Source organism: Sus scrofa, chromosome 1 (genome assembly GCF_054392235.1).
Source record: "Sus scrofa isolate SSC_HxYL_T2T_F1_AM1 chromosome 1, Sscrofa_HxYL_maternal_Yorkshire_Landrace_v2.0, whole genome shotgun sequence".
Classification (NCBI taxonomy): domain Eukaryota; kingdom Metazoa; phylum Chordata; class Mammalia; order Artiodactyla; family Suidae; genus Sus; species Sus scrofa.
In genome coordinates, this window is record NC_139383.1 from 190,370,349 (window position 1) to 190,382,709 (window position 12,361).

Here is a 12,361-nt window from a genome sequence, read left to right on the forward strand (position 1 = left end):
GCTAGGGGTTGAATTGGAGCTGCAGCCGCCGGCCTATGCCAGGGTCACAGCAACGCAGGATCCGAGCCGCGTCTGCAGTCTACATGACAGCTCGTAGCAACGCTGGATCCTTAACCCACTGAACAAGGCCAGGGGTCGAACATGCAACCTCATGGTTCCTAGTCAGATTCATTAACCATTGTGCCATGATGAGAACTCCACTGTGGTGTCCTTTTTACAGATAATAGAGTTGTAGCCTCTCTTGCTTCTGGTGTCTGCCCCCCTTGTGGCTGAAGTTGGTATAGGGGCTTGCTGTAGGCTTCCTGATGGGAGGGACTGATGCATGCCCACTGGTAGGTGGAGCCGATTCCTATACCTCTGGTGGATGGGGCTTTGTCTCTGGGTGAGATTAAAGGTAGGTATGTGCCTGGGGTGTCTTTAGGCAGCCTGTTTGTTGATGGGTGCAGCTGTGATCCTACCTGGATTTTTGTTTGGCCTGAGGCTTCTCAGCACTGATGGGTGGGGCCAGATTTTCCCAATGTGGCCACCTCCAGAGAAAGGCACACTGCTGAATATTCCCAAGAGCTTTGCTTCCAATGCCCTTCCCTCACAACAAGCCACATTCACCCCCTGTATTCCCAGGAGGTCCTCCAATTACTGCAGTCAGGTCTGACCCAGATTCCTATGGAGACTTTGCTTTACCCTGGGACCCAGTGCACGTGAAGGTTTTAAGAATGGGGTCTCTGTTTCCCCCAGTCCTGTGGAGCTCCTGTGCACAAAGCCCCACTGGCCTTCAATGCCAGATGCTCTGGGGGCTCTTTCTCCCATTGCCAGATACCCACACGTGGGAGTTTGATGTGGGGCTCAGAACTCTCACTCCTGTATGTGAGTCTCTGTGAAACAGTTACTTTCCAGTCTGTGTAGCTTCCCACCCCAGAGGTATGGGGTTGCTTATATGGTGTAATTGCCCCTCCTACCTCTTTTTTTTTTTTTTTTTTTTTTTTTGCCATTTCTTGGGCCACTCCCACAGCGTATGGGTGGTTTCCAGGCTAGGGGTCTAATCGGAGCTGTAGCCACCAGCCTACGCCAGAGCCACAGCAACGCAGGATCCAAGCCTCATCTGCAACCTACACCACAGCTCACGGCAACGCCAGATCATTAACCCACTGAGCAAGGGCAGGGATCGAACCTGCAACCTCATGTTTCCTAGTTGGATTTGTTAACCACTGCACCACGACGGGAACTCCATGTCTTTTTTTTTTCTTTTTTTTTTTTTTTTTTTGCCTCCTATCTCTTGATGTGGCCTCTTTGTCTTCTGGAGTAGATTATCTTTTTGAAAGTTTACAGTCCATTTGGTTGAAGATTGCTCACCATTTTGTTGTAAATTTTGTTGTTTTTACGAGAGAAGTTGAGCTCCAGTCCTTCTTTTCCACTATCTTAATGCCATCCATCATTATATTCTTTATAGTTTTATCATGAATCATGTTATTTGGGTTGAATCCTGACATGTATTTTCTTTCATGACATTTCTTTTAGTTAACATTATGTTTGTTAGATTCATATGTTGCTTGTATGCAGCTGATGTGCACTTGCATAGCTGCACCTTTGTTTACTTGGTGTTTATTCTCTTTGGTCACTTTTGGTGCTATGTGGTTACTAAATATTTTAAAATAATCCTTGTATTCATTCAGTTGGTGTATGCCCTGTATAATATTTTATTGTGTGAATTTACTACAGTTTTCTTATCTATTCCACTGTTGATCACTATTTGAATGTTTTAGTTTTTTGGGTTTTTTTTGGAATTGTGAGCAATACTACATTGAGCATTCTTATAACATGTCTCCTATTATACATGCATGAGGGCACACACAGTCTCTAGGGCATATACCAAGGAATAGAATGCTGGGTGGCTTGGTACATACATAGCCAGATTTACTTGGAAATGTCAATATTGCCAAAATATTTGTATCAGTTTACACTCCCACCAGCCTCTTTCTTGCTTCACGTCCTTGACTACATTTGATACCATCTGGCATTAAATTTTTTGCCAATCCAGTGAGTGTGACATAATATTTTGTTATTGTGGTTTTTGTTTGCGTTCCCTGATTACTAAAGTTGTTTCTTTTTATAGCTTTATGAACTATGTTTTTCCTCTTCTGTAGAAATGCTGGTTCATGTCTTTTGCTCATTGGTCCTTTTTTTTTTTTTTTTTTTGTCTTTTTGGGACCGCACCCAAGGCATATGAAGTTTCCAGGCTAGGGTTCAAGTCAGAGTTGCAGCTGCTGGCCAATGCCATAGTCACAACAACGCAGATCTGAGGCGAGTCTGCAACCTACACTGCAGCTCACAGTAACACCAGGTCCTTTAACCCACTGAGTGAGGCCAGGGATCGAACTGGCATCCTCATAGATATTGGTGAGGTTCATTACAGCTAAGCCACAACAGGAACTCCCATTGGTCTTTTGAGTTTCTTTTTGTTACTGATTTATAGAAATTCTTTAATTATTATAGTTGTATGTGTTGAATACATGTTTTGAGTTTATATCTTATCTTTGTAATTTCTTAATGATTGTCTTTTGTTCAACAGAAGATCTTATTTTTAATGTAATTTCTATCTTTTCCTTAATGCTTTGTGCTTCCTGCATCTTAAGAAATCTTTCCCAGTGAAGAGGTCTTAAAGTCTCCTTTATCATCTTTTAAACGGTTTTCAACTTTGTCTTCCATGTTTAATTTTTTTTTAATCTGAATTTTTTAGTTAGGTTGGTTTAAGGTAGCGATTCAATTTCATTATATTTCACTGTGAATAAACAATAGTTCTTGTGTCATGTGAAATAGTCTCCCTTTTGTTACTAACATGCAAACTCAATCTGTCACACATCGTCTTCATTTATGTGTGATCTGTTTCTAATTTCTTTATTCTGTCCCATTAGTCTGTCTGTTGATTCTTGTGACAGAAACACATTATCTAAATTACAGCAGCTTTATTACAAGTCTACAGGTTGAGTGGTAAAAGCCCCATCCCCACTCTACCTTGTTCTTGTTCTTCAGGAATATTTTGGTTATTAAGGGCCTTTCGTTCTTTTATATAAAATTTTCTTTAATTATAGTAAAATATGTAAAATGTTTAACCTGCCATTTCAACGAGGTTAGTGTACAATTCAGTGGCATTGATTATATCCACAGTGTTGTACAATGGCACCACTATCTAATTCCAAAACTCTTTATTAGTCCCATCATCATGCAGTAACTCTCCCGCCCTCCTTCCCCCATTCCCTGGTAATGTCAAATATTTCTGTCTTTATGAATTTGCTTTTTTCTAGCTATTTCATATAAATGGAATCATATGGTATTTGTCCTTTTGGGTCTGGCTTATTTTACTTAGCATAATGCTTTCAGGGTTTAGCTATGTTGCAATATGTATCAGAACTTCATTTCTTTTTATGATAGCTAAGATTACACTGGGACACCTGAGTTATTGCCACCTTTTGTGTATTGTGAATAATGCTGATATGAATCTTGGCATCCAAGTATCTGACCCTGTATTTTCAATTTTTTTCAGTACCTAGGAGTGGAATTGCTGGGTCATAGGGTTATTTTACATTTAAATTTTAGAGGAACTGCTAAATCTTTTCCCACAGTGCTTCCTTATTTACATAAACTTTATAATTAGAATTAGACTGTCAAGTAAAGTTCCCTATTAGGATTTTATGTTACTGTACTCAATCTTTTGATTATTTGAAGGTGATAGACATGTTATAAAGTTGAGACTTCTAATCCAAATGTATAATATATCTCTGTATTTGGGGCTTTTTGATGTCTTTCAATAAAGTTTTTTTTTTTTTTTTAATCTTTTTGCCATTTCTTGGGTCACTCCCACAGCATATGGAATTTCCCAGGCTAGGGGTCGAATCGGAGCTGTAGCCACCGGCCTACACCAGAGCCACAGCAACGCAGGATCCAAGCCTCATCTGCGACCTACACCACAGCTCACGGCAACTCTGGATCCTTAACCCACTGAGCAAGGCCAGGGATAGAACCTGCAACCTCATGGTTCCTAGTCGGATTCGCTAACCACTGAGCCACGACGGGAACTCCTGATGTCTTTCAGTAAAGTTTTATAAGTATCTTCATAGGCAATCTTATACATCTTTTGTTGTATTTATTCTTAGCTTCTTTGTATTTTTACTGTTAACTTTTTAAAAACTAAACTTCCTTCCTTCCTTCCTTCCTTCCTTCCTTCCTTCCTTTCTTTCTTTCTTCTTTCTTTCTTTTTCTTTCTTTCTTTTTCTTTTACTTTTTAGGACTGCACCTGCAGCATGTGGAAGTTCCTGAACTAGGGGTCAAATTGGAGCACTAATTCTCATAATTCATCTGTTAATTATATTTTTATTTTCTATGTAGAATCATATAATCTATAGATGATGACAGTTTTGTTTCTTCCATCCAAATCTTTATTCTTTTTTATTTCATTTTCTTTGCTACACTAGTGGACCTGAAGTCCAGTGTTAATTTGAAGACTTTTTTTCTTGCTCCTAATATCAGAGGGATTATTTTCAACTGTTAACCATTAAGTTTGATGTTTGCTCTAAAGTTTTGTTTGTTTGTTTGTATATGACCTTTTGCAAATTAAGGAAGTTCCCTTCTTTTTTTCTTTGTCTTTTTAGGGCTGCATCTGCAGCATATGGAAGTTCTCAGGCTAGGGGTCGAATGGGAGCTGCAACTGCTGACCTACACCACAGCCACAGCAACACAGGATCCGATCTGTGTCTGTGACCTGTGCCACAGCTCACAGCAATGCTGGATACTTAGCACACTGAGTGAGGCCAGAGATCCAACTGGAGTCTTCATGTTGGGTTTGTTACCTCCAAGCCACAATGGGAACTCCAAGGACATTCACTTCTATTTGATATTCAGTGAATGAATGTTGAATATTAGAGGGTGATGTTTTTGTATTATACACTAAAATAATCTATTTGTTCCCCTTTAATCTCTTAATGTGATGATTTACTCAAATAATTTTGGGAGTTCCCACTGTGGTGCTACAGAATTAGCGACATCTTTGCAGCACCAGGACACAGGTTTGATCCCTGGCCTGGCACAGTGGGTTAAAAAATCTGGCCACAGCTGCACCTGTGGACTCAGATCTGATTCCTGGCCCAGGAATTCCATATGCCATGGGGTGGCCAAAAAAAGAAAAAAAGAAGAAACCTAATTTTATGTTAAGCCAATTTTTTATTTATTGGATTAAGCACAAGTTAGTATATTACCTCTTTAAAAATACATCACTGGATCCTGTTGGTTAATTACTTTCTAAGGAATTTTACGTCTCTGTTCCTAAGTGAACTGGGCAGTATTCCTTCATCTATATTCTGCAATATTTTTTTTTTTTTGAAGATTGAATTGTTTGTTCTTTGAATGTTTGGAAGAACTCATCGTTAAAGCCATATGGGCCTGGTACTTTGTGGGGGAGGCAGAGGTTAAACCTCTGATTTGGTCTGTTTAAAGATAGGGGATTTTTCATATTTTCCATCTTTTCTAGAGTCAGTTTTCCTCCTACCTCCAGCCCCTCTATCCATTTCATTTAGGTTTTAAAATTTATTGGCATAGGGAGTTCCTGTTGTGGCGCAGCAGTAGCAAATTCGACTAGTATCCATGAGGATGTGGGTTTAATCCATATCTTCGCTCAGTGGGTTGGGGATCTGGTGTTGCTGTGAGCTCTGGTGGTGTAGATCACAGATGGGGCTCGGATCCGTGTGGCTGTGGCTGTGGCCAACAGCTGTAGCTCCAATTCAACCCCTAGCCTGGGAACTTCCATATGCTGCAGGGGCAGTCCTAAAAGGCCAAAAAAAAAAAAAAAATTGGCATAAACTCAGGTTGTTCATAATATTGTTAAGTAGCTACACATATGGCCCTCTTTCCATTCCTAAAATTGTCAAATGATGCCTTCCTTTCCTTACCCCTCTGCCACCTTGAATAGTCTTGTCAGGTTTATCAGCCTTCAGAAACACCAACTTTTGACTTACATTTTACTTGATTCTTTCTGTTCTATTTTAAAATTTTTCATTATCTGCTCCTTTTTATTGTGTTGTTAATTCTTGAATTTTTGAAGTTGGATGCCCAAGTTATTCTTTTTGAGACTTTTTAATTCTTTATTGTATGTAAGGCTATACATTTTTCTTCTAAGTACCTTTTTAGCTGTATTCCTCAAGTTTTGATAAGAAGTATTTTGTCATTTACAGTTCTGTTATTTTATACTTTCCATTATTTATTATTTGACCCATACATTGTTTAGGAAAATATGTTAAATTTCTAACAATATGCTATTTTTATAGTTAGCTTTCTGTTATTGATTTCTAATTGAATTGTGTTACACCAGGGAGAATGTGGTCTGTATCTATATGATAACTGTGCTTTGGGTTATGTTGAGGCTTGCTTTAAAGACTAGCATGTGATCAATTTTCAAAACTATACACTTTGTTCTCATAAAGAGTGTATAATCTAATTATATGTTATATATAATATCATGGGAGTATTTTGTATGTTTCCATTTTATCAGTCTTCCTAATTGTATTGTTCACATCTCCTGTTTCCTTTTTTATTATTTTATTTCCTGTTCTATCAATTACTGTAATCAAAAACTCTCTAAGTGTAGATTTCTTTTTCTTTTCTTTTTCCTTTTTTTTGGGGTGGGGGGCTGCTCCATGGCCCATGGAAGTTCCTGGCCCAGGGATCGAACCTGTATCATGGCAGCAAACGAAGCCACTTCAGTGATGACGCCAGATCCTTATCCCACTGTGCCACAAGACAACTCCAAGCTTAGACTTTTTTTATGTTTAAATTTACCCACACACTTACCAATATCTTGTCATACTATTGCTTGTTGCATTTCAGATGTTTAATTTTGATCATTTTTCTTTTGCCTGAAGTACTACATCTATTACAATTTCTTAAAGTGATTGTCTTGTTGTTGCCAGCTGTCTAAATTTTTGTTAGAAAATTTCTTTACTTTACTTTGATTTTTAAAAGGTATTTTTCCTGGGTATAGAATTCTAGGTTGACAGTTACTTTCTTTAAACACATTGGCTAATATTATTTAGTCTTGCTCATAAGGAGTCAGTTGTTAGTTGCTGTTCATTTGAAGGTGATCTATATTTGGCAGTTTATAAGAATGTGTCTTTTTCTTTGATACACAGTTGAACTGTGATGTATCTAGGTATGGATTTCTGTTTATTTATCCTGCTTGGAACTTGTTAGGACTTCCTAGATCTCAGGATTGATGATTGTCAACAAATTTGCAAAACTCTCAGGCTTTTCTCTTCAAATATTGCCTCTTTCTCATTCTATTTTATCCTAATGTAATTCTAATTAGATCTAGTTCTTCTCTCTTTTCCTTGATGTCTCAACTTTTTTAATATAGTCTGTATCTCTGTATTTCTGGATGAATCAGTTCACTAATTTTCTTTTTTAGGCTGACGTTAACAAGAACAATTTCAGTGGAATGAGTCTAGACTGATTTGTGTGGATTGGTGAGGTGATGAGAGGTGAAGCAATGGAGACTTCTATAGTTAACTCAGTATGGAAGTTTTGTTGTAAAGGGAGCAAAGAAAAAAGAAGAGTTATGAAAGAGTTGTTGGTTTTTCTATAAGATGAGTAATATTAAGGCATGTTAAATATCAACAGAAATGATCTAGAGTTGGAAAACATGATGTAGAAAAGAAAGGAGAATTTAGGAGAGAAATCGGTGAGAAAGTAAGAAGCAACTACATCCCGATTGTTAGTACTGTGCTTTATTTGTGTTTTTTTAATACCACCTTTAAGGATTAGTGAAACAGGCTTTTCCTTTTAATCATGAAGTGAGCATGCATTCAGTTTAACAGGTATTATTCATGTACCCATTCACTCACATTCATGTACCCATTCATTCACAAATATTCTGTTAGTTTTTTATGTGCAAGTCACCGTGCTAGATTTTGGGAACAGAATTACTACAAAATAAACATGATCTGTGTATTATGAAGCTTGTGCCATGTGGTGGTGGTAGGTAGGTATGATACAGACAATGGACTTGGAAGGGGAAGTACAGGACTTAAAAGATCATTTAACAGTGACATTGGGGAGTTCCTGCTGTGGCACAGTGGGTTAAGAATCCAACTCTAGTGGCTTTGGTCTCTGTGGAGGTACAGGTTTGATCCCTGGTGTAGTGAGTTAAAAGATGTGGCGCTACTGTGGCTGCAGCGTAGGTCACAGCTGTAGCTTGGATTCAGTCCCTGGCCTGGGAATGTCCATATGCTGAGAGTGCAGCCATTTTAAAAAATTAAAAAAATAAAACAAACGAACAGTGACCTTAATCATTTAACCTTATTCTGCAAACTTAGAGAAGAATTTAAGGTGATTCTCAAAGAATGAGTAATTAATTAGGCAAGTTATGGGAGAGCATTCCAGGAAGTGAGAAGATCATAGAACACAGTCCTATTGCAGAAGGGAACTTGCATGGGTTTAGAAACTGAAAGAAGACTGGAGTGTAATGAAAAGGCGAGAACTTTGGAGGGTTAGCAGGTACTATATAGCACAGAACCATAAGGATTTTAGACTATCCTGAGAGCAATAGGGAAGAATTGAAGGGAATTCCCTTGGAATTAGTAAAATGGTTTTCTCCTTTGTGTGTGTGTGTGTGTGTGTGTGTGTGTGTGTGAAAGAGAGAGAGAAGAGAAAGACAGAGATAGACCTTGTATTTAAAAGCTTTTTAAAATTTAGTATAGCATTGAGAAAATTAGCCACATCTACTTAGCATGTTAATAATTTATGCATGATAGTCTTAGAAATCTTTAAATTGACATCTTTTACATCTAGCTATTTTTTATTTTATAGATTCTAAGTAATCATGACAAATTTATGTAAGGACTTGTATAATCCCTAAGTTTTTAAACTTCACATAAAAGCAATTATTATTCTAGGCTATACTTCTCCTTTCATCATACATATTAGAATTCTATGTACATTATTTGCTTCTTTAGAGATTATTCAGATTCTGAGTTGTCATTTTGATTAGCTAAATTTATCTTGATCTTTAGAGTCTATATTTAATGAACATCTAACACTATGACTTGCACATAGTAGGCACTCAAAAAATATATTCAGTGAATCAAGGTATATGACATGGTATTTTTTTTCATATTTAGGTTTTTTTTTTTCCATTATAGTTGATTTATATTGTTCTGTCAATTTCTGCTGAACAGCAAAGTGACCCAGTCATACATACATATATATGACACAGTAGTCTTAATTACATTTCATAAAAATTTCCTTTCTTAATTCCTCCCCTTCACCCAAAATGTATTGCCCTTTTTTGATACTCCTTTTCTTCCTGGCTTCATAGTCTTCAATATTCTGTTGTAATGTTATTGTTTTGCTATTTTACACTTACTTGAAATCCCTTTGTAAGTTTTAACTGCTCCGAGTCTTTTCTTGAGACCCGCGTACTTGCTATTTTGAATTATAAACCCTTATTGTTTACCCATTTTCTCTTACAAAATGTTTTTCTTCCCTTTCTCTTTTGATGTGTCTTAATTTCTGTTGAAAAAAAATCTTTGAGGCTGTTTATGGTTTTGTGTCTTATACTGTTTCCGTTGCAGTTTTCCCATCCTGAGGAACTATTTGTTGTTACATGTTAATTAATAAACATAATTTTATGTATTCTATGTTTTTAGTCTATTGAAGACAATGAAGTATATTTGCCTAATGATGAGATTTGGACCTATGATATTGATAGTGGGTTGTGGTAAGTAATTTTAAATTGCAGAATGTGTTGTAAATGTTGCTATAGACTATAGAGAATTTGAGGCCATACTTAGAACATACCACAGCATTATATTGTCTCCCTTTCATTTTCTTTCACTGCTTTATTCTCTCTGGCTCTTTTCCCAACTCTCTTCCCCTCTCCATTCTTTGCCCATTACCGTTTCTCTCAAGACTAGGCCTGTCTCTGAAGACTTTGCTTTGTTGTACTGGTGTACAGTTCTGGTGATGTGAAGATTTTGTAACTTTTTCTTTCCAGTATGTTGAGAAATCTTTACCGTGGATCTTCTTACAGTTTTTACAGTATTGACTACCATTACATTTTCATTGTAATTGTCCATGAGAATTTTCATTGAAAAACATGCTCATGGAGTTCAAAGGGAATTTTAATTTGCCTTTCTGGAAAGTTATGGAATTCTATGTTATTCTTGCTGCAGGACAATGCACCTCATGGAAGGAGAACTCCCAACCTCCATGTCAGGAAGTTGCGGTGCTTGTATTAATGGAAAGCTGTATGTTTTTGGAGGATATGATGACAAAGGATACAGCAACCGAGTAATATTTTTTTTTTCAATTCAAGAGTGCAGAAAAATGTAACATTTAATGTGTCACTTCATCTCACAAGTCTACAAGTGTTTTAAAAAGAAGACAGGTAGAAAAGCTTGAGTTTATGATGATAAGGTTTTAAAGATGGAGTGAAAATGCAGCCGTCATGTGCCTCTCTTCTGCCTGTCTTTATGTTTCAGGATTAACTGTGTACTTAGTTGGTATCCATAGGGCATGAGCATGTTGGGAAAAGATCCATTTCATTATGTTTCATGTGTCATTTTTCCTTCTAAAACATAGTCCCACTTTTTTTTTTAACTCTGCAGTTGAAATTTTTACCTTTTAAAAAGAAAAAAAGTATTATTAATTTTTAAATTACATACCCCTTTGAGATATATTTAATTCTCCACTGCTCTGTCTGCTAATGGTGTTCTCCTCTTTTAAAAGCTTTATTTTGTTAATTTGAGAACAAGAGATGGAACCTACATTTGGGAAAAAATCACCAACTTTGAAGGTCAGCCACCCACACCACGTGATAAACTTTCCTGCTGGGTATATAAGGACAGGTAATGCAGCAAAATCATTTCATTATCTGCATTCAAGTAAGGATTATAGCTTGTGACTAAAATAGAGAAAACTTGGTATTTTCTGGTGCCTCAGCAGGTTAAGGATTCAGCATTGTCACTGCTGTGGCTTAGGTGCAGCTGGGGCTTGGGTTCCATCCTTGGTCTGGGTACTTCCCATGCTGTGGGTGTGGCCAAAAAGAAAGAAAGAGAGAAAAAATAGAGAAAACTGGACAATCTGATTTTTTTTCTGAGATACAGTTACACACTTGTTTTGATGCTGATGGTAAGGGCAGTTTTGAACCCTGGATAAGAGCCAGGTCATAAAATAAACATGGTGGAAGCAACCATTTGGATTTTTAAAAATTAATTACTTTATTGTTTAATTTTCTGAATAGTTAATAAAGTCACATGGTTCAAAAGTCAAAACCATATTAAAAAGTATGTAATGAAAATTCTGGCTCCTGGAGTTCCCATCGTGGTGCAGTGGTTAACGAATCCGACTAGAAACCACGAGGTTGCATGTTCGATCCCTGGCCTTACTCAGTGGGTTAAGGATCTGGCATTGCCATGAGCTGTGGTGTAGGTTGCAGATTCGGCTCAGATCCCACATTGCTGTGGCTGTGGTGAAGGCCGGTGGCTACAGCACTGATTTGACCCCTAGCCTGGGAACCTCCATGTGCTGTGGGAGCAGCCCTAGAAAAGACAAAAAAAAAAAAAAAAAAAAAAAAAAAAGAGAAAATTCTGGCTCCTACTCCTGTCCCCATCTACACCCCCCAATGCACAAAAAATTGCTGGTTTTATTAATATCTATTGTTCTGATGGCAGTGGTTCTTAAACTTGTATGCCATAGGAATTATCTGGGAAACTTTTAAAAAACCTCTGAAGCCCAGGTGATAAACCAGAGTAATTAAATTACAATCACTTGGGATATGATTTTTTTAAGCTCCTCAGCGTCCACAATGCAGACAAGTTTGGGAACAACTGTTGTGATACATTATCTAAATACAAGCAAGTATATATGTTTGTATGTATGCATGTAGTGCTTTTTTTCTGCTGCTTCTTTACATGAATCTCAGTGCACTCTGTACAATATTCTGTACCCTGCTGCTTCTTTTAGTCAACAACAATAAATGCAGAACTTTTATCATTTTGTATTTCTAGTTAGATTTGCTTTTTTTTTTGGTTTTTTGTTTTTTAACAGGTGCATAGTATTCTTCTTTATAGACATACCAAAGTTTTTTTATTCTTTCTCCTAAAAATGAAACAACACTGGATTATTTTAATTCCTTTGCTATTGCAAACTATACTTTCATGAATATCTTTGTGTCTTATGTATCTTTTGATATACATATGATCACAGATCTATTCCAGGATTTCATTTCTGAGTCAAAGGGTAATACATTTATAATTGTGATAAATGTTTATTTTGCTAGGGCTGCTGTAATAAAATTCTATAAACTGAGTGACTTAATATA

General features: G+C 37.0%; 1 protein-coding gene across 10 annotated transcripts in view; it reads left to right on the forward strand.

The window, feature by feature from the left end:
• KLHDC1 (kelch domain containing 1) overlaps positions 1 to 12,361 on the forward strand; it is a 64,979-nt gene that overhangs the window by 15,929 nt on the left and 36,689 nt on the right. For all 10 annotated transcript variants that reach the window (XR_014818214.1, XR_014818212.1, XM_084980672.1 and 7 more), the window contains 3 exons: positions 9,687 to 9,757; positions 10,212 to 10,329; positions 10,768 to 10,886. Coding sequence is in view for 8 of the 10 variants with exons in the window: in XM_084980672.1 (XP_084836798.1) it covers positions 9,687 to 9,757; positions 10,212 to 10,329; positions 10,768 to 10,886 (308 nt within the window). In the remaining 2 variants the exon portion in view is untranslated. The remainder of the gene's footprint in view (positions 1 to 9,686; positions 9,758 to 10,211; positions 10,330 to 10,767; positions 10,887 to 12,361) is intronic.